Source organism: Triturus cristatus, chromosome 3_2, assembly GCF_964204655.1.
Source record: "Triturus cristatus chromosome 3_2, aTriCri1.1, whole genome shotgun sequence".
Taxonomy (NCBI): Eukaryota; Metazoa; Chordata; class Amphibia; order Caudata; family Salamandridae; genus Triturus; species Triturus cristatus.
Window position 1 is genome coordinate 87,848,416 of NC_140584.1, and position 22,367 is coordinate 87,870,782.

Here is a 22,367-nt window from a genome sequence, read left to right on the forward strand (position 1 = left end):
GTGGGCAGCGTGTGCTCTTCTCCATGGCCTGTGCTCGGTGTCTGGCATGATAAGGACTGCCCAGACAGCCGAGTTCAATGGAAAGTGAGATACTGATGAAACCCAGGCCAGTCTCTCCTCCATGTCGGGGTCAGGCGGCACGCCTTCCCCTCGTTTCCGAAACCAATGGTAACAAGGTGTCAAAATGCAGAGATTGTGTCAAAGCGAACGTGAGTAAATCCGTGAATATAATATCACTTCGCTGGCAAGGAGGCTGTGACTGAACAACAAGTTGTGTTGCCTCCGTGAGACTGAATTTTGAAGCAGGGTAAACAATGCAAATTCACCTATAGGCTGCTAATGTTTTTCCTAAACTCCGGGACTCAATCAGTGAATGCGTGGATGTTTTCGGACCACTTTGAGGACGAATCTACACTTGCAAGATGAGTTTTCTAACACCCCATGGAATGCCCCGGTAACTGGACAATACATTTTCTAACCTAGGAGAAACCGAATATGTCTGTAAATACTGTACGAGTTGCCTAACCTCAGAATGAATGCACATGTAAACGAAGTGCGACTGAATTTGCGAACGCAGTGCAATATTTCTGAACTCCGAATGAATCTGTAAGTGTATATTTGTCTGGCTATTTTTTACTTAAACTGTAAATGTATGAAGAGTTTTCTGACCTCAAAGGACGGGCCTGTGCATGCAGTGTGGAATGCATGAAAAATAAGTGTCATACGATCCAATGTCTAGCAGAGTACTGAATCTGTAAATGGAGGGGAATGTTTTCTAAACTGTGGAATTATTCTGTAAATGCAGTGTACGTGACTGACCCCTACGGGGCTGAACATGTAAATACAGTAAGCATGTTGTCACCTTCTCCGATTTGAATCTAAGTGCTGGGTGAGCTTTTGACCTCTGAAAACTGTCCAGTAAATGACGAGGAAGTTGCCTGACCTCTGCAGGATTCAGCATGTAAATGCTGTACGCGCGTTCCTACCTACCAGACTGAATCTACAAATATAGCTTTTATTTTCTAAACACGGGGAATGAATCTGTAAACAAAAGGTACGTTTTATGACATTTTAAAATGGTCCTGCATATGCAGAGTGGGTTGACTGACCTCTGTGAGAACCAACATGTAAATACGGTATACGTTTCCTAATCTAATGGAATGATTCTGCAAACATGCTGTGTTTTCTGGCCTTATGCAGATAATTGTGTAAATGCTTTCTACACTCAATATCACATAATCCATTCATGACAGCAGTACGAGGTCGTATTTGTTTTTAGTGGCTCAAACCTCTGAGACCCCAAATCTGTTCCAAAAGGCGGAATAGCTGTGCTGGGGCACCCACACTGCCTTCGGACCAGCTACTTTAAGCAAAGCCCTTAGCAACTAACCGACACAGAACCGTCGAAAAGAGCACTCAGTTAAAGAAAGAGCTACTTTGACATACTAATTGTGGAACGCACTATATATACACGTGGTCATAAATGACAAAATATTGAGTCGTGGGTGAACAAGAACCTATCCGCCACTGAACCTGCAGTATTCTCGGGGGAGCTGGAGGAGGAGCTGTTTGGAGTGACATACACCAGAGGTGAACCTATGGCTCCGCCGGGGGATCAGGACGAGGCGGGGGCGTGTTCAGGGAGCAAATGGCAAGTCCCTTTCTGTAACGCAGCTGCTGTTTCTGCCGCCTGCCTCGCAGCCCGGGAGTCTCCGGCAGGCCAGAGGGGGCTTTTGTGTGGTAGGGCTCCACATGGCGAGAAGGGAGAGTCCGAGAGACGCCTGTGTGTGATTGGGAAGTGCACACTCGGCCGCAGCACGAGAAGAGCACGTCCGTCGGAGGGCTTCTGTCTCACCGGTGTATTGCCATGTGCGGTTTCACAATCCCTTCCGCCACAAAAACCGTGATTTTTTTAATAACTGAGCATTCGAAAAGCCCCACCACGGCATGTTAGCCTCTGAACAAGACCCGGGAAACGCATACATACAAGCACAAATGAATGGGCAGGCAGCCCGCCCTTCTCGTTGACTCCCGGGGACTGACAGGGAACTGTCTCGGGCATATCGATCAATGCACGAGACCCCTGTTTACAAAGGGATGTCGCCTGCCCCGCTCCACCCCCGCAGAGAGGGGGCGCCTGGCCACACATACAATCTGTCAGAATTACCAAACTGAAAACAAGCCCCGATCTAGTGGGTTCAGAGCTGTTAAAAGCAAAACCATATATTGGGGTACCTCGGTGCTGGGTGTCTGTGTGGGGCCACCCCCTCAGTGAAATCCCACAGCACGCATGGCCGCCTCGACCGTCTGCATGTATACACCGCACACTGTGCCCCATCTGCCACCCCGTTGCCCCCTTACCTGTTCGGAAGAAGGCATCGACGTCCGAGTCGTTGACGCCCTCCTCGGCGCCCTCGGCGGGGTTCATGTCTCCGTCCCCTTCCCCCCCTCCGGATGCAGACGGAGCGGTGCCCGGGAGGGATGCGGACAGCCGGGGGGAAGCTGCTCGCATCCAGCGGAGGGAGCCCGGTCCGTGCGCGAAGGGGAATTCCTTTCAATGTGCCCTTCTCAGGCAAATCCAAGCACGACCCGCGGCTCCATGATCCCCCTGCCGGCGCTGCCTCCCCGGCTGCAGAGGCAGATGGATGCCGCTCAGACCGGCGGAGGGATTTCTGGCGGAGAAAGCGCCGCCCGCCTCACTCGTTGCCCCCAGTCGCTGCTTCCTTCCTTCGCTCCCTCTTCCGGGGTCTCCTTCCCTCCTTCTTCCCCTCGCTCCTTTCCCTCCCCGCTGCCTCCCTTCCCACTCGTCGCTCTCCCTCTATTGTTCAGACCTGCCTCCTCTCCCCCCTTTCCTCTGCTCCCCCCTCCTCCTCGCGCCAACAATGAACTCCTCGGCTGCACATGTGACTCTCGAGCAGAGCTCTATTTACATGGATGACAGTTCCATTCCTGCAGCCGCCCCTCTGCTTGCTATTGTTAGCGGCCCATGTGCTGCTCTCGGCAGCTCCTCGGGTCCGGACTTCCTGAGAGGAGGGCACGGGCTGAAGGGGGCAGCCTCTGCGAGGTCCCCGCTAAGCCTTCACTTCCTCCCGCAGCCGGTAGCCCGCGCACCCCCTCCCCCTTCCACGCCTGTGCTCTAGTCACCAATGTACATTTATTATCTATATGATTCCGCTACAATCTTTTTCTGTAATGCAGCTTAATTATTTTTTATAGCACAGATTTATTAAAGGGGGGTTTCGGGAAGACGGGCTGGGAATAGGGACTGCAGGCGGCTGGCACGAAGCCCCAGATAGCAGTAAAGCCCGCGCACTCGTTTTGTTTAATTAAGATGACGACTGCTGCGGCGATTATTTATTTTACACAATTTAGAAATAGCCAGGGGTTGTTTGCTATTTAGGGCTATTCGGCTCACGTGACTAACACTATATCGATCAGCCAATAAAACGGCGCGTGCCATTACGACAGAGCAGGATACTTCCCAAAACATTTTGATATTTGGCTACAATGTAGTGTTGCAACAGTTGAAAGACTTTAGAATAATAAAAAAGGGCAAAGACCCAATGAATTATTAAGTGAACAGTATTTGTAAATTGTGCTATTCGCTGTAAAGTGCTTCATCTCCTGGTTGCAGGCGGTAAGTACTATATAAATGCAATTGCAATACAATATTATATTAGTGACAGTATTATAGTGCTAAATCCGCCATTGGTTTGACTCCATAATGCTTTCCATAGCTGGTTGATGTACACCATGGTTTTCATCATAAACCTCTTGTAAAGTATTATGTATTGTTTTGGTGACATTGCCTATGCCTTATTCATTGCTGCACGGATGTATGACATTGGCATAAAAAAGTTTGAGACAATTGCCCTTTTAGGTCAATAATCATCCTGATTACCCAGCAGAAGCAGGCGTGTGCCAGTGTAGGTAAGTGCTGTGGTAGTCAACTGTGTAGCATTTCAGCCTGGATATCAATTCACCAATATGCCATATGTGATTAAGTGACACCATATACCAGTTGTCCAATAACTGCCTCCATAGACGGAAACTACAGGAAGTAAGCAAGGGTCTAATGCCTGGTTTGCCTTCTGATACTGCTTTTGCCTTCATGACGCTTGAGACCATGGGTAGATCTCGTTGATGCAGAAGGTGCAGTGGCACCAGACCCAGGGGCATGAGGGTCTCGCTGCACCTCTGGCACGGATATTTTCACTACCCGCATATGAGATGGGGTTAATTTTTCTTGCTTGCTTTGTGTGCCATTATTCCTTTGCAAAATTTGTATAAGCAAGAGCTGTACAAGCGTACCAAAGAACGACTGAGGGTAGCAGCGCTTACCCCTAGATACCACTAATTAACACCCATGCATAACTGGGCCTTGTTGGATGTATGTAAGAAATTCTGGTAAGCGTGTGTATTGAACGTGAGTGAAAAACATGTTTTGAGGAAGTGGATTACTGACTGCGGTGGATGGTAATCCACCACAAGTAAAAATGTCACAATTCTTGTTGGGCCCAGTAAAAGTTTCAGTAATTTAAACCTGAGCTCATCTGGTGGTAGCCTTGGTACAGAACAGACATGCTTAACTCTAGAGTCTAGAAAGTGTGTAAAGCATTTAGAAGAAGCAAGACAGTTAAAGAAGTCGAAAACAAAACATAATAAACATCCTACTCCAATTTATCAAAATAGAGACAAATTTAATGAACAAAATAACCCAAAAACAGCAAAAATCCAATAAGGGTAACTAGAGAGATGATTTTTTCCAAGTTTTAAATAAAAATAGTGTCATAGTGTGTTGAATAATTGCATTGATTGTTCACACGTTGCTCCGCATTGGCATTGACTTAGTCCTCAGAAACATGTATAATTCAGCCTGATTGGTTGATACTTTCTGGTGACTTTTCTCAATGTGGTTTCTCCTGCTGAGTTTGGAGTCAAATGTCACCCCTAGGTATGTCACCCCTAGGTATGTCACCCCTAGGTATGTCACCCCTAGGTATGTCACCCCTAGGTAGGAGCTACTGTTTTTCAGTTTTATCTCCTCTCCAGTTAAGTGGATCTATGTATGCTCTTTGATCCTCTTTCTGGTGTCGTGGTATATCAGACATTCACCATACCATTGAGAGATTCTGCTGAGGGATGTTTCAAGGTTCTTAGACACTTCCTTTTCATTTAAAGACTAGGAGATGACCTCAACATCATCAGCGTAAAGCACAAGTTCTGTCTTCTTTAAGTCCCTGGGAATATCAGTTATAAGTAGATTGAAGAAATGGTCCAAGAATTGATCCTTGAGGCACCCCAGCAAGAATAGGCATACTATTGAACACTCCTCTCTTACCGTAAATCGAAAGGTGCATTCTGTCATGTAACAAGTCAGCAGGTTTGGAAACTTGTGATAAATTAGCTTGTAGATCAGTCCTGTGTGCCATACTCAGTCAAATGATTTGTCTACACCCAGAAAAATTACAACAATTGATGTGTTGATAATGTCCACTACTCTGAGAAGTTGATGATTTGTTGGATGTTCTTTTCAAAATCCAAACTGTTCTTTGGAGAGGTTTTTGCTAGATGCAAGGTCCATGAGGTGGGCAAGAAATACATTTTCGGAGATATCTGATAAACCAGATAACAGACTTATAGAATAGTAGTTTGCATGTTCTGTCCGGGATTTTCCAGGCTTAGAAAATACAATAACTCTTGCTTCTTTCCTGGCTTTAGGGAAGTACTGGTGCTGGGGACATATGTTGAAGATGCAACAAGACAAACTGTTACTGTATTTGGGAGCATTTTGATTGCCTGATTCGTTATTCAATCCATTTCTATTCCTGGTGCTTTGCTGTTTTTTAGTTTCTTTACAAATCTAAGCACTTCGTCCCATGACCATTCCATCAAGGACCTTTCACTTGTCTCTGTTGCTTGCTACATGCCAGGTGAGCCTTTTTCTTGTATGTTTGGATTTTTTCCCAGCTAAACAATGGGTCATTCTCCAGAGAGAGTTGTCAGTCTTTCAGGTTTGCAGTAGTAGCTTTCCATTTTCACCTCTGTGCCTGCTTGTTAGACCTGTCAGCTTTAGGGTGGTCTCCCCCCCCCCCCCCCAACGCTTTTTGCCTTTACCCCTACTGCTTTCGGTGAATTCGTTTTTTGTTGGTCATAGACCTCTGTGCACTTTACCACTGCTAACCAATGCTAAAGTACTTGTGCTTACTTCCTTAAACATGGTAAAATTGGCTTACACCCAATTGGCATATCAAATCTACTTATAAGTCCCTAGTAAAATGGTAACCATGTGCTTGATCTATGAATTTATACAAGGGAAGGTGTGCATTCTCCATCCATATATATGTGCTTATCATTTTTTCCGCCCCAAAGGAGTTTGCACCCCATGGATGAATATAAAAGTTGAATTTCAGTCAAGTTTTTTCTGGATCGCAGCTGAGACAGCGAAAGTTTGGAGTGGACGGCATGCAGTTTCAACAGTGCAGATAATATTTTAAAGAACAGTGACTGACTCATGAACAGTTGACTTTTTGTGGGATAAACAGTTTTTTTCTTACATCAATGTTTCTCTCATTTATCGTTTTACACTTTTGTAGTCATGAAAAAGGTCTGTTACCACTGGGATCACGCAATTCTGTTATTTCATGTTTACACATGATGCAATTTTTTTTGTCTTAGGTGGGTGTGACCGGGTGGGGACAACAAAAGAGGAATGCAAGAATAATCTGGACTGGGGAACTACAAATGCCCCTTTTTCCCCCTCTTGTTCTTTCCCCACAGGACGAGTGGAGTTCACCGTCCCCACCGCTTCAGAACGTTTATGGGAATAACCAAGGAGGTCCCTTTAATTGGGAAGCATCAGAAAACGAAACTCCGCCCCCTGATGGCACCGCGGAGTTCCCAGTGTTTATGAACAGGGAAACCCGGAAGTCCGGGTGTTCAAACACCGAAGAGAAAGCAACCGCTAAAGACTCGGCTGTGACTTTCTGCGCAGTGGCGTCCCTTGGGTAAAAGAAGACTCTGGAGGAAGTTCCTGCCAGTACAACGGGAGTTTCTGGTATCCCGACGGCAGCCGAAGGAGGAATACACCGCGACACGACCCGCCACGCTCCTCCTGGAGCGTGGCTAACCAAGGTACGGAGACAGTTTGTAGACTGGATAGGAGGGCGGGATAGGTGAACGGTGTAACAACCGGGTCCCTCTCTCTCTGTCACCCACCTCCACCCTTTTCCCTAAGCACTTTTCACTTCTTCATAGATGCGTAGCACGGTGTTTGGTGCTCCTTCACTCCCGTCCCTAATAAGCGTCCTTATAGTCACGCCCTCATACCGGTTCTCCTGTTTTATTTTCCCAACGCCACCACGGAGTTCCCTGGGACCAGATGCCAGTGGAGCAAGAAAGAAGACCGGACTGGATCACGGAAAGGACTAACTCGGGAAGAAAAGAAAACCCAAAACCCGATTAATGCTAGTTCTCTTGTGTGGAGAAGAAAATGGTTCTTGAGCAAAATAAAACCTTCACTAATCCATCATAACCTCCGTCCCGTTCTTTCCACCCCACAACATTTGGTGTCAGAAGTGGGATTAGAAGGGCAGTCCGTCAGTAATCCCATGATGGACGCACTTATCCAAAATTTAGTGAAGGGCCAAGAACGTTTGGAATGGGCGGTAGAAAGGCAAATGTCACCTGCCCAAGCCGACCGCGACGTCTTTAAGGACTCCATATCTGCCCAAATCGAAGGGTTACAAAAAGCCATTACGGATTCCTCCGCTCTCCCCCCCCCCCCCCCCCCCCTCCAAAGAGACAACAGACGCTCAATGCATACACCCTCGGGTATCTCTCTGCAAAAATATGTGACAGGTGAAGATCCCGACGCATTCTTCTTAAATTTTGAACGTTCCGCCAGAGCCTGTGGTTGGGCTGAAGACCAATGGCCTTCTTTTTGGCCCCTTTGCTGACTGGGGAAGCCCAGTCAGCTTACCAAAAAGCTAATCCAAATGGGAACACTCCCTATCAGGACATTAAGGACGTTATACTGGACCACCTCGGTCTAGATGCGGAGGCATACAGGGTATGCTTCAGAAAAGAAAGAAGCTGGCCGGGAGAAAACCCAAAGCTTCTATTTTTCCATCTTAAGACAGCTGCTGACAAATGGTTAAGACAGGCCACAAGTACAAAAGAAGAAATTATGAATCTGGTGTACTTGGAGCAGTTCCTCGAGGCTCTCCCTTACAGCACACAGAGGTGGCTGAAACAACAACCCCCTCCTCACCTTGGAGCTGGCCATTGGAATGGCAACGACTTATTCTAGAGCTCAACCACGTACCCCAGAGGGATACGTAGAGAAAAGCCCCAGATCCAACCCAATGAAAACTGGAAAAAAAACACGGATACCAGACCTACCGCGCTCCAAACCCAGTTGACCTGATAACCAGCCTTTCAGAGGATCACAGTGTTTCGAGTGTGGCGAATGGGGCCACATAGCCAGACTGTGTCCCAAACATAAATCCACTGAAGTTCCCATGGAAATCGGTTATTTGCCAAGGTCCATCCTTTAAACAGCTGAAATGGGAACAACATTTTACGTGAGTGTACAGATGAATGTAAGAAAAATAAAAACGCTATTAGATTCAGGATGTAGACAATCAGTAGCACAGAAACACCTCATAACTCCTTCTCAGATATGTCCCTGACACCATGGTGCACATTAGGTGCGTGCATGGCGACGTGAAGCCCTACCCTCTAGCCTCGGTAGTACTAATAACATCCCATGGGATCTCCTGTAGTGTTCGGGTGGGGGTGGTGGAAGGTCTGCCCGAAGAGTTGCTGTTGGGAACTGATAATCCTGAATTCTTACGGTTATTCCGACATAGTTTGGGGAATAGGGTTACCTCGCTAACCAGTCAGGATAGAACCCAACAATCGAGTCCTGCCCTCACTTCTCCCGAACCGTGGTTAATGGACAGAATTTTCCGGTTTGCCCAGGCGAATGATGCCACTTTATGTAACGCCTGGGAATCCGCACACGCCAATCAAGATAACCCATCCCCCCTCCTATCCTCATTTCCTGATCAAGGGCGGCCTACTTTACCGCAAAGGTAGTGCAGAGGACCCAGAGCAACTACTTGTTCCCGTGGCTTTCAGGGAACAAATATTATTTTTCTCCCACTCACACCTCACAGCAGGACATACAGGGACCGAGAAAACAATCCAAAATGTGTTAAGGCATTTCTTTTGGCCAGTAGTATACAAAGACATTAAGATCCATTGTCAAACCTGTGAAGAGTGCCAGAAGAAAAACACTCAAAGGCCGCCAGCTGTACCTCTACAATCCATTCCGGTAATAGGAAATCCATTTGAGAGAGTCGGAATGGACTTGATCGGGCCCTTACCCCTGACCCACAGAGGGAACCAATATGCCCTAGTGGTAGTAGACTATGCCACAAGGTTTCCGGAGGCTTTTCCACTCAGAGCTCCAACTTCCCGAAACATCGCTGATAAACTGCTGAAACTCTTCTCGAGGGTAGGATTTCTCAGAGAGATCCTAACCGATCAGGGAACACCGTTTGTATCACCCCTAATGAAGGAGGTCTGTCGTGCTCTAGATCTACACCACCTAAGGACTTCTGTTTATCACACTCAGACGGATGGTCTTGTGGAGAGGTACAACCGAAACCCTCAAGACAACCCTGAAAAAGATGTTATCGGTTGAAGGCAGAGAGTGGGACCGTTTGTTACCTCTGGCGCTATATGTGATCCGAGCCCAGGTACAGAACAGTCTGGGTTGCTCATCATTCGAACTGCTGTATGGTAGACAGCCCAGGTCCTTGCTAGAGATGACGAAGGAAGCATGGGAACGGGAACCTGAAGAAGAGAACAAAGGAGTGTTAGAGTACACCCAGCAACTTAGGTCCAAATTTGGAAACTGAGAGATGTAGCCTATACTCACCTGGAAAAAAATAAAGAAACAAAAAACTTACTACGATCAGGGAAAAAAATGGAGGTTATCCATAGGGGATTGGGTCCTGGTGTTAATCCCCCATTCTACATTTTTTTTTTTTCTCTCTGAATGGTTGGGCCCCTACAAAATTGTGGAAGTCATCGGAAATACTTCCTACCAGGTCCAGATTTCTCCCAGTCGGAAGCAAACCTACCATATACATTTATTAAAAAAGTGGTTAGGGCTCTTACCAAAGTCAGCGCACCTAACTCTTCCTACGATGGAGATAGAAAACACCACACTCACACACCTCGTGATCCACGATGAACTCACCGACACAGCTAAAGCTGAACTGCATGATACACTGCTTCCCTTTTCACATCTTTTTTCCGACATCCCTGGTAGAACAACTCTTGCTGAACACCGTATTACAACCCCACCAGGAAAGACGGTAAAACAACGACCATATCGGATACCTGCAGCTAAGAGAGCTGCAGTGAAGAAAGAGGTACAAGACATGCTATGTCTAGGAGTCATGCATCCATCAGTGAGTGACTGGTCTTCACCTATTGTGATGGTACCGAAGCCAGATGGTTCAACACGATTTTGTATGGACTTTAGGGCTTTAAATGCCATCGATGCTTATCCCATTCCTCGAATAGACAAACTTATCGAGAAGTTAGGAGACGCCAAGTTTATAACAACTTTAGACCTAACTAAAGGTTACTGGCAAGTTCCCCTAAGCGAGGAAGACCGAAAGAAGACTGCGTTTTCTACGGATGAAGGACTCTATGAATTCAACGTTCTGCCCTTTGGACTTCACGGAACTCCTGCTACGTTTCAAAGGTCGATGAACACAGTCCTTCAGAACCATCATTCCTTCTGCTCCGCATATTTAGACAACATAGTGATTTTCAGCCGAACCTGGGAGGAGTATTTAAACGACCTTCAGACAGTCCTCCAAGCCTTGAATCAGGCAGGCCTACGTATCAACTCCAGAAAATCCAGAGCACCCTATCAGAAGGTGAAATACCTAGGGTACGTCCTCGGCCATGGTGTGATCGCCCCTCAGTCAGAAAAAGTCCGGGCCATAGGAGAGACCCCTTTTCCCTCCAATAAAAGAGACCTCCGGGCGTTTTTGGGGCTATTGGGGTATTATCAAAGTTTTATTCCTCAGTTGTCTGAAGTCGCCGCTCCCCTGACCAACCTCCTCCACAAAGACGTTCGGCCCCAACAGTTCCTCGAACCAAGTCAGGAGATGATAGAGGCCTTTCAAAGTCTTAAAAAAACCCTCACCACAAGTCCAGTCTTGTCATCACCCGACTTTGATAAACCTTTCATACTTCACACTGACGCCTCTAACTGTGGGTTTGGGGCTGTGCTATCTCAAATCTCTGACACAGGGTTAGAACATCCCATTTTGTACATGAGTCGGGAACTCTTTCCTCGTGAAGTAAAATACCCCACAATAGTGAAGGAATGTTTAGCTGTGAAATGGGCAATAGACAAACTCAGATACTATCTCAAGGGTCGACCATTCACTCTGTACACTGACCATGCCCCGTTACAATGGATGTATCGAACTAAATCCCCAAACCTGAGAGTGCTGAGATGGTTTTTAGCACTGCAGCCCTTTTCATTTGAAGTTCGACATCGAAAAGGAAAAGGCAATGGGAGTGCGGATTACCTATCCCGGGTATTTCCTCTCCCCAATCGGGAGATTCCTAGGGAGGGTGTGTGTGACCGGGTGGGGACACCGAAAGAGGAATGCAAGAATAATCTGGACTGGGGAACTACAAACTCCCCTTTTTCCCCTCTTGTTCTTTCCCCACAGGACGAGTGGAGTTCACCGTCCCCACCACTTCAGAACGTTTATGGGAATAACCAAGGAGGTCCCTTTAATTGGGAAGCATCAGAAAACGAAACTCCGCTCCCAGTGTTCATGAACAGGAAAACCCGGAAGTCGGGGTGTTCAAACACCGGAGAGAAAGCAACCGCTAAAGACTCTGCTGTGACTTTCTGCGGAGTGGCGTCCCTCGGGAAAAAGACGACTCTGGAGGAAGTTCCTGCTAGTACAACGGGAGTTCCTGTTATCCCGACGGCAGCCGAAGGAGAAATACACCGCGACACGACCCGCCACGCTCCAGGAGGAGCGTGGCTAACCAAGGTACGGAGACAGTTTGTAGACTGGATAGGAGGGCGGGATAGGTGAACGGTGTAACAACCGGGTCCATCTCTCTGTCACCCTCCTCCACCCTTTCCCCTAAGCACTTTTCACTTCTTCATAGATGCGTGGCACAGTGTTTGGTGCTCCTTCACTCCCGTCCCTAATAAGCGTCCTTATAGTCACGCCCTCATACCGGTTCTCCTGTTTTCTTTTCCCAACGCCACCACGGAGTTCCCTGGGACCAGATGCCAGTGGAGCAGGAAAGAAGACCGGACTGGCTCACGGAAAGAACTAACTTGAGAAGAAATGAAAACCCAAAACCCGATTAATGCTAGTTCTCTTGTGTGGAGAAGAAAACGGTTCTTGAGCAAAATAAAACCTTCACTAATCCATCATAGCCTCCGTCCCGTTCTTCCCACCCCGCAACAGTGGGTGTGGGTGTAGGGTGGAGAGAGCAAGGGATTGTTGGTTTTGTAATGGATAGTAGTTGGTGCAGTCGGGGTGGAACCAGAGGGTTACAGGTTTAATTAGTTTGTGTTTCAACACTTGGGGATTCAGCTTAGTTTTATTACAGACTGATTTTGTTGAGTGTATTGTGGGAGATGAAGTTTTTTGGTTGCTGCACGGATTATCGAGGCACAGCTGTAGGGTGTTGAGTCATGGGGTGTGAGGATTGAGAATGATTGGCTATATGGAGGCGTGATGTTGGTTTTTAAACAACGGGAACGAATGGCAGCGTGAATGGACTATTATCAACATTACTGAGAGAGGTGAACGAGGAGGTTAGGCTGCTGACATCGACCTTATTATGGTAATTCACTTTGATTTGCTGGTCGTCGTGAGTGAAGATTGGATTCTGTTTGGATGGAGGCTGGAGTTATATGGGGAGTATTAGTTTAGAGAGGGGAAGGATTTTCACAGGAAATCGTAGTTCTTGGTCATTTTTTGTTGCAGTTGGGCTTTGTTGAATGTGTGTATTGCTGCATGAATTGTGTTAAAAACAGGAGTGGTACGATCAATCCTTTCACGTTTTTTTGGGGGGGGGGATTTGCGAGAAGGATGGGTTTGAGGAAAATTATGGGAGTGTTATTTAGTTGGGTATTAGTTTAGGGTTGAGTGGGTTTGCAAGATGGATGGGTTTGAGGAAAATTTATGGGAGTGGTATTTAGTTAGGTGTCAGTTCAGGTCAGTTGTGAACAATCAGTTCAGTTGTTTTTTAATTTATTGCAGTGACCCCTGACGAAGAGTCATATTAGACTCGAAATGCATTGGGAAAAGAAGTGATGAGCCTACTCTGTTGTACGTTCCACTGTTTGGATTATGTGTTGCTGTGAAAAGCCTGGACGGGCACGCAGTATTCATTTGAAGATTTGAAAATAAAATTCAAAAAGTGGTATGACGCTGTCTCTGCAGTGATTTATTAAGCTTGGATGAAAGAAGATGTGGATTAAAATGGGGTTCCAATTATAAAAATAGTTAACAGACGAATACATGGATTAATGGTGGGGAAATGTTCCCTACTATGCAGTGTGACAGCGCGAGATGAGTGCCTTAAGCTATACTTTTAGAAAATTTGCATTTTTGTGCACTCACCATTTGGTGCCTGCAGCCCGTTCCTGTGGGTACAAGTGGCAGTTGACCTTTGTGTATTCCTCTGATACAGTATCACAATAGAGGGTTTGGGTGATGGCAGAATGGGCCATCTCTGACTTGATTGGGGTCATGGCTGTCACCTACCATACTTGCACTGCAGGTAATGGCTCAGCTCATACACAAAGGACTTCACACTAGCTGTTTGTGCTCCCAGGCAGCCAGGGATCAGGGCAGGGAGGTAGGAAATTACAGACACCACTGCAGTGGGAAACTCCAGAAGCATCTTCCACTTTGAAAGTGGGTGCCATGTATAAATATTGGACCCTCAGACCCACTCTTCAGATCAATTCTGGACTTGTGGTAGACTCAGAAGAAAAACTGCTCTGCTACAGGAAGTACTGCTCTGCTGCCTGAGTAAAAAGGACTGGGACTGCACCATGAACCTATGACCACAAAAGTGACTGCAAGGGCTAGTTGAATGGCCTCCTAATCGGAGCCCTAGAGACACAAAAGGCTTCAACGCTGCACCTGGACTCTGCCTATTGTGACTCCTAACCCCGCAAGTGGTGCCTCTCCAGTCCTGGACCCCTGGTAGTGGGGATAAAGGTGCTCTGCCAGCTCAGCTGTGGTTCCCATTGGAACTGAGGCAGCGCAACGCAACCAAATGCAGGTCTCACATCTCCTCATTGGAACAGACGCAAACTTGACACAGACCTCGCATCGCAGCCCTCACAGCTCCTCATTACATCCAATGCAGCATGATGCAACTCTACACAGGACCCCACATCGCAGCCCTCGCAGCTCCTCATCAGAACTGACTCCACTTGACTTAACTCGAAAAGGACTGTAATGCTCATTAGAACTGATGCTGTGCAATGCATCTCAATGCACGACCCCGCATCGGTGCTCAGTATGGCTGCTGCACAGCGCAGTACCCCGCATCCAGGTCATAAGGTCTAATCTGGTCCATGAATCCAGCCGCGCTCTATACGGTTGGCCTAAACTTGTGACATTGTCCTGGTCCTGCACGACCAGATAACCACAGTTGAACCTTTGTGCTTGTAGGCACTATTTTACCTTCATCTTTAAAATTGCATATCTCTGGTTCTACTGATTTTAATTTTTGTTGTTTTGGTGGGAAATAATTTATTACATTTTACTCTCTCTTTCTAAATTGGTGTGGGATTTTTCTTCTGTTATTTCTTCACTTTATTAATATTTAAGTGCTGCATTGATACTTTGCACATTGCCTCTTTGTTAAACCTGACCACTTTTTGCCAAGCTACCAGACAGTTAAGCACAGGTTCATTTAGTGACTTTTTGTGCTTCACCTTGAAAGAGATTGTGGTTGTTGCTTGAAAAGGGCTCAATCCCCACTCGACCAATAACCCAATTTATCACATGGCTTATTTGCATCTTTAGCAATTTTGTGAGCAGGTTATACTTTTTCAGCATGTCAGTGGTGCAATACTTCTGCCACTGTTCTTCTTGCTTTGTGTTTGTCTGCTATTGATTGTTTGATGCCTTTAGATAGGTTGGAAATGGAGCAGTGTTGAGGCTTTTGTTGCAGAACGCTGCATTCAATAGCATTGTGGACAGCAGCTGCGAAGTGTATTACAGCTCAGTCAATGTCTTCAATGGAGTGTAAAGGACCCAAAACAAGTTTTTCCCAGACTTCTTTTGTAGAGACTCCAATCTGCCTTCCTGGCCTTCTATCTGAGGCCCAGTGGGTGGTTTTCTATTTCATCTCCAACGGTGATCAATACAGGGTTGTGGTTGGATGTTAACACTGTTAAGGTCACCAACTCCATAGACTGGGAAAGGTTCTTCATGACAATAAGATCCAAAACATCCGGTTTCTGATTTTCTGTGTCGAGACAGTATAGAGGATGAGTTGGACCAGCAACTACAACGTCCTTCAATCTTGAGTGGGCGAGAAGAGTATGTCCCTTGCTGTTTGCAGCCCAAGAGTTCCAGCACAGGTGCTCGGCATTAAGGTCCGCTCCAATTATGGTTGGAATACTGGAGACCAGAAAAGCATCAATGTCCTTTGGTGGGGGCGGTATGATACAATCAAACAAAATGGGCCTGAAGTTATCTGGACTTGTATACTATTTGCTTCAATGCTCACAGTGTGTGGTAGTGCAATCTTGTAATGCTTTACTTTTGTGTTGATGATCACAACTGTTGCTCTGCACTTTGCTCCAGGTCTCTGTGAGGTACACTCTGTGATTTGCGTGGTTCAGCTTTTGGCCCCCATGGAGATGCGTCTCAGAGATGAGTGCTGCACTCACATTCTTAGATTCTATCAGGTGCAGGAGTTTATCAGTTTTATTTTGAATGCGACTGGCATTCCACATCAAGAAAACAGTTTTGCGTATTCTTGGCTACCACAATGGTTGATTTCTTTACCATGCAAAAGTTTGGAGATGAGGCTCACCACTGTGGTCACTTCTGGGTGGATGTTCATCTCTGCAACTACCTATGGGGTCTTCATGATGAGTTCCTGCCAGTTAATGTCAGTGCTTATTTTGCAACTGGGTTGGTCGGTGATGGTGGATTGTCCTGCTTGGATCTTGAAACATCTGCATAAGACCTTCAATCCATGCATGCATTTCTATGGTCACTTATTGAGTTATACCTAGAGATATGACTTGGGATCCTGTCTGCTGTGCCAGATTCCTGATCGCATGTCTTCGGTGGTCCATGGTTCAGTTGATGATAGATGGTGAGATGCCTTCGGTTGACAAGGGAGACGGCAGGTCCAGATGTTGGCTTCACCTGCCCGTGACAGGGTAGACCTATTTAAAGTTAATTAATTTTCTAGGCACTGTGCAGATGGTCATCTTGTCAGAGGAACAGAACATGTCCCAACACCCAAGGCCATTATCTTGGCAAGTCTACACCTCATCAAAGGAGCAATTCAGCTTTTGGGTGACTTTTGAAAGATCATGCAAATGAGTTTCTAGAAACCTTAGGCAGGTAAAAGATGACTTTTGTAAAATAACCTTTTGCAAAATATGTATCACACTTCTGATTTATCGATGAATTGGGCTTATGATATTTTAAAACGTCATCCAAGAATTAACTTTGTAGCTGTTTCCTAGCTGGAAATAACATTATGTGACTTTCATATTATATCCCACTGCTTTCCTATGGAACAGCTAACCCTTTCTACACTGAAAAAAGCTTTTGGGGCCTGGTTACACAAGGACATGTTTTACATTAAACATTTACATGTTCTGCTTTTAAATATTGTACACCCTGCCTTATGGGCTTTAAGGCCTAATTTGGGGTGAAATATTGATATTTAAACAAAGAGTTTAGGCCTGCCAACGTGGGTTGCATTGATAGATCGAATTTGCAGTTTAAAACCGCTTTGATAGTGATAAGCTCTCAGTCAGGTTTGCACTTTCACTGCGGTGGGTAGCACAATGGGTACAGCGGCCCAGTAGTGACATTTGACTTACATGATCTGAGTACACATTGTACAGTATTCTAGGGACTTAGAGGTAAGTTAAATATGTATAACCAATTTCAGCATGTTAGAGTGGTAAAAGCACGTGCATTGAGGTCTGGTTAGCAGCGTGCCAGTGCACAGTGTAAATAAACCAGCATCATTAGTCAAAAAGTGGGGGTGATCATGCAAAAACAGGCATTTTTCTAAAGTTGTTTTGAGCACATTGTTAGCCATTTACACAACACAGCTTTGTTGTGTTGTATACCTTCAAGGTGTTCTATATAATGTGTTCTTCTACAAGCTTTGTGTGTGTTTTTTTTTTTTTAATAAAAAGTGCTGGAGTGAGGCTCATCTACATGGAGTGTCTGCGCCATGTTGGGTGTATAAGGAGTTTCCTGTTTAATACATTCCCTTTCGGAAGTTAGTGTGTGTTGTCTATTTGGGCCAGACGAACTAAAGGAAATTGCATTTCTTAAAAGACCACATTGCAATTTTGGTCCGTTAAGAAATGCAATACAGCCTTTCAATATGTACAAAGGTCTAAACACGGTTGCAAAATGCGATTTCTACCCAGTGGAAATAGCATTTTGTGTTTTGCTTAGCTAAATAGGCAAACAGTATTGCTTCAAGAAAAATCATCATTTTTATGCATATACGAACACACATGGAGACCATAAGTAATTTTTCAAAAAGGCTTTATGAATTGCATCATTCATAAATAACTAATGGCGATGGCTGTCAAATGTAAAACATAGTTGTGACAAAGTGGCATGAAGTGACATAAAGTGCTCAGTGCTCTGGTGAAAAGTGCGTAATATATACAGTGTGATTTTTGCAGGATACGAATAATTTGCAAAGGTCAGTCTGAGCGAATGATCAAAACAAACTGCAAGTCGATTGAATCAGTCTTTTATGCAGAGTATTTCAACTGATCCTTCAATAAGTGTCGACGTTTCAACCCAAGATAGCGTGATTCGCTAGTCAAAGCGGGTCTTCATCAGGACAGGGATAGACAGCCAAATTAAGCAAACCCAATGTTGCTTGAGGGGCGATGTGAAATGGAGAGGCAAGAGCAGTAGTATCCTGTTCTCCTTTGAAAATGCGTGAGTTCCGTTCAAATTTGGAACGAATCCGCGTAGGGGAATGATCGTCCTTTGCGGGAGCATAGACGAGATTCTGGTATTCAGACGGACGATTTACATCTAGTTTCTGCAATTAATGTGTGATCAGAAGCGCGCAGCCAAGCGTCCTGTCATTCGCGACAGACATCGCGAATGACAGGACGCTTGCCTGCGCGCTTCTGATCACACATTAATTGCAGAAACTAGATGTAAATCGTCCGTCTGAATACCAGAATCTCGTCTATGCTCCCGCAAAGGACGATCATTCCCCTACGCGGATTCGTTCCAAATTTGAACGGAACTCACGCATTTTCAAAGGAGAACAGGATACTACTGCTCTTGCCTCTCCATTTCACATCGCCCCTCAAGCAACATTGGGTTTGCTTAATTTGGCTGTCTATCCCTGTCCTGATGAAGACCCGCTTTGACTAGCGAATCACGCTATCTTGGGTTGAAACGTCGACACTTATTGAAGGATCAGTTGAAATACTCTGCATAAAAGACTGATTCAATCGACTTGCAGTTTGTTTTGATCATTCGCTCAGACTGACCTTTGCAAATTATTCGTATCCTGCAAAAATCACACTGTATATATTACGCACTTTTCACCAGAGCACTGAGCACTTTATGTCACTTCATGCCACTTTGTCACAACTATGTTTTACATTTGACAGCCATTGCCATTAGTTATTTATGAATGATGCAATTCATAAAGCCTTTTTGAAAAATTACTTATGGTCTCCATGTGTGTTCGTATATGCATAAAAATGATGATTTTTCTTGAAGCAATACTGTTTACCCGACAGAACCGTTTGTAATATTTTGATTACCCGCCCAGGTTCTGAGGGATACTGGGTTACCCCATTTTGATATTATCTAGCTAAATAGGCAAGCACAAATATGGATTTCCTATTTGTCATTTCCTAAGCACATGTACAAAACATTTCCTAAATGCAAAATGGGCATTTAAGAAATGCTATTACCTTCGACTCCAAGCCTATGGCAACCATGTGAAATTTTAAAATATGCTCCCAAAATGCATTTTTTAAAGTGCCATGTAGTTCCCACATGCCCCCTAGGGCATTTGTACACTTTGCTTGTGCACCACTATTTTTGTGGTGTGCATTAAGGGGGGCATCAGGCCCATAGGCACCCTTGGTTTTTCATTTCCAAATTTGCAATTTCCTATTAGGAAATTGCAAATTTGTAAATGCAAAACCATTCGTACCTATGGGCCTTTAGGTACAAATGATTTAGCATTTCCTAAATAGCAATTTCCTAATAGCGATTCTTACTCTTTAGGAATCTCTATTTGGAAATCTCTATTTTTGTACATTCAATTTTACAATTCCTAAATAGCGAATTTTTAGGTTTCTTTATTTAGGGAATGCAAACTGGATGTTTCGATAATCTGACCGTTGGCGACTAGAGCTGCTGTGAGCCATGTTATAGCAAGGAAAACATCACACTTTGGTTATGTTGGGTGTATGAAGGTATACTGTCTGATGTATTTTGTGGGAAGTTTGTGTATGTTTCCTTGTTGTAACTGATGGTGTGATCTACTGTGATAGACTGATTTTTAACCTAATTCTGGCTGAGTTGGCATATGGGATAAATGCTGTCTTGTACCTTTGGGTGTTGGGGTGTTCTATGAAAGCGATGCAGACGGTGCAAATATTACACAGAATATAGTACCTGCATTCTGTAGGTCTTTGGCATGGTGGTGGTCGTGTGAAAGAAGGTTGTAGGCACATATAAAATGTATTACGTTTGTTAAATTGAAGAGAGATTTATTGCCGTCTGTGCTTTGCATCTATTACTGTTTAGAAACCAGCATCCGGGCTTGTTCTCATTGCTTAAATACATTTACACGCCACAAATCTAACCAGAGATGCAGCAGAAGTTGTTTTTACACTAAACGAACGTAATTGCAGCCCGCACAGGAAGTTAAATGGTGGCATGAACAGAACCTTTGTAATTGTTCAAAGGCAGAGATAATAACTGCTGTTGTATGTGAACACCAAATAAGCAAGATAACAACTGGAACAGTAATCAAACTCGGTGACTTGAACAGATGCTAAGCAGCCTTTTAATGTTTAAAGGTGCAGATTACTGCCCCTCCCTCCGACTGAAAGAGGCCAGTTTTAAGCTTGGAATAGTAGTTCGGGATGCTACCACTTTTGTGTAATGCAATACTATGACATTTTTGAAATTCCTAGGAGTGAATACTATTTTGCATTAGCATTTGACAGCTAGGCATGAGGCACATGTTACATTAGTTTGTTCTGCTGTTACTGGGAGAAAGGGGTACCAACCTCTCCTGGGACTACGTAAGTACAGCTGGAGAAGTGGGCGACTCCTTCAATTTGAATTGGGTGAAAGGGTAAAGCCACAACTGGGGACAGCTTGTGTATGAGTTGGTCCTGGAGTGTGTAGAGAGGAGTGACCGATGTGATTTTTACATTTTACAAAGTGACCCAAACAGTCAAAAATAGACCAGAACAGAAATGGACGCTCTAGTTTTCAAGACTGTTTCACATTGTGCTGGAAAGCTAATTTGCGTTATAGAAGGAAAATAAATTAATGAACAAGTTACTTACCTTCGGTAACAAACTATCTGTAAGAAACTTAGGTTAGTTATAGACTCCTTACCTTAGAATTACCCCCAGAAGGCAGACTGGATCCGGAAAGGATTTTGTTAGCAGTACCCCTGCACATCGGAAGGTGGCGTTGGCCAACTCCACGTTCGTCATCGGTGTCATGGTTGCCGGGACGACGTGGCGGTAGCTACATAGACTCCGCCCTCGCTCGCTGACATCAGTTCTGTACACGACTTTCCACGCCAGAAGCGCAGAGCCATTCAAGACACTGACCACTGGTGCACAAAACTAGGGCCTTGAAAGGATGCCCTTAACCCTAAAAGTCAGTTTGCAGAACTGGGAGGATGGGTGGGGCAGTAAGGAATCTATAACTAACCTATCTTTCTTACAGATATATCGTAATCGAAAGTAAGTAACTTGTTCATCTGAAAGAAACAGTTAGTTATAGATTCCTTACCTTAGAATAGATACCCCAGCAATACCAACCCCGGAGGTGGGTCTGTGAACTAAGTTCACACCAGAAAGTCCTGGAGAACAGAACGGCCAAAGAAGCTGTCTCTCCGGACTTGGCTGTCCAGGCAGTAGTTTTTGGTGAGCGTGTGCAGCGATGCCCACGTAGCTGCCTGCCAGATGTCATTAAGGGGGACTTCCCGCCCCAAAGCCGTGGTGGCTGCCGTCACCCTGGTGGAATGGGCGCGCAGTCCCACTGGAGGCTCCTTCTTTGCCAAAGAATAGCAAGCTTTGATGCACAGAACGACTCACCTGGAGATGGTCCGTTTGTGCATGGTCCGACCTTTCTTAGCGCCCACGTAGCCAACAAAGAGCTGGTCGTCCACCCGTATTTGTTTGGTGTGATCTAAGTAGAAGGAAAGCGCACATTTTGGATCCAGGCGGTGAAGCATTTCTTTCTCTTTTGACGGATGCTGAGGCGGATAGAAGCTGGGCAAAGTGACGGTTTGGCCAATGTGGAAAGAAGTAACCACCATGGGAAGAAAGGAAGGTCTAGTTCTAAGGACGACCTTGTCCGGATGGACAGCCAGAAAGGGAGGCTTGGAAGAAAGAACTTGTAGCTTACTCACCTTGCGTGCAGAGGTGATGGCCACCAGAAAGGCAGTTTTCAAAGTGAGAGGTCTAAGAGGACAGTTATCTAGCGGCTCAAAGGGAGCGCACATGAGGTATGTAAGAACCAAGTTCAAGTCCCACTGAGGCATTACGAAGGGAACAGGAGGAAAAAGACGAGTAGTGCCATTAATCAATCTATTTACAACAGGGGACTTGAAAAGAGAAGGCTGATCAGGAAGCCTAAGGAAGGCTGAAATGGCCAAGAGGTATCCCTTTAGCATGCCCAGAGCAGAGCCCTGCTGGGCCAAAGAAAGGAGGAACAAGAGAAGCTCAGAAAGAGGGGCGGAAAAGGGATCCACAGCATTTGCAGTGCACCATGCCACAAATTTGTTCCATCTGCAGGTGTATACCGTCTTAGTGGAGG

General features: G+C 45.4%; 1 protein-coding gene across 8 annotated transcripts in view; it reads right to left on the minus strand.

Annotated features, from left to right (window-relative positions):
* Positions 1-2,901, minus strand: part of KALRN (kalirin RhoGEF kinase) — a 1,569,312-nt gene extending 1,566,411 nt beyond the window's left edge. For 7 of the 8 annotated variants that reach the window (XM_085647302.1, XM_085647305.1, XM_085647303.1 and 4 more), the window contains exon 1: positions 2,362-2,823. In XM_085647302.1, coding sequence (XP_085503428.1) covers positions 2,362-2,512 — 151 coding nt within the window. In that variant the 5' untranslated portion in view covers positions 2,513-2,823. Of the gene's footprint in view, positions 1-2,361 lie in introns of all 8 variants that reach the window. The other variant, XM_085647304.1, reaches the window with a different exon arrangement.
* Positions 2,902-22,367: the final 19,466 nt, after the last annotated feature.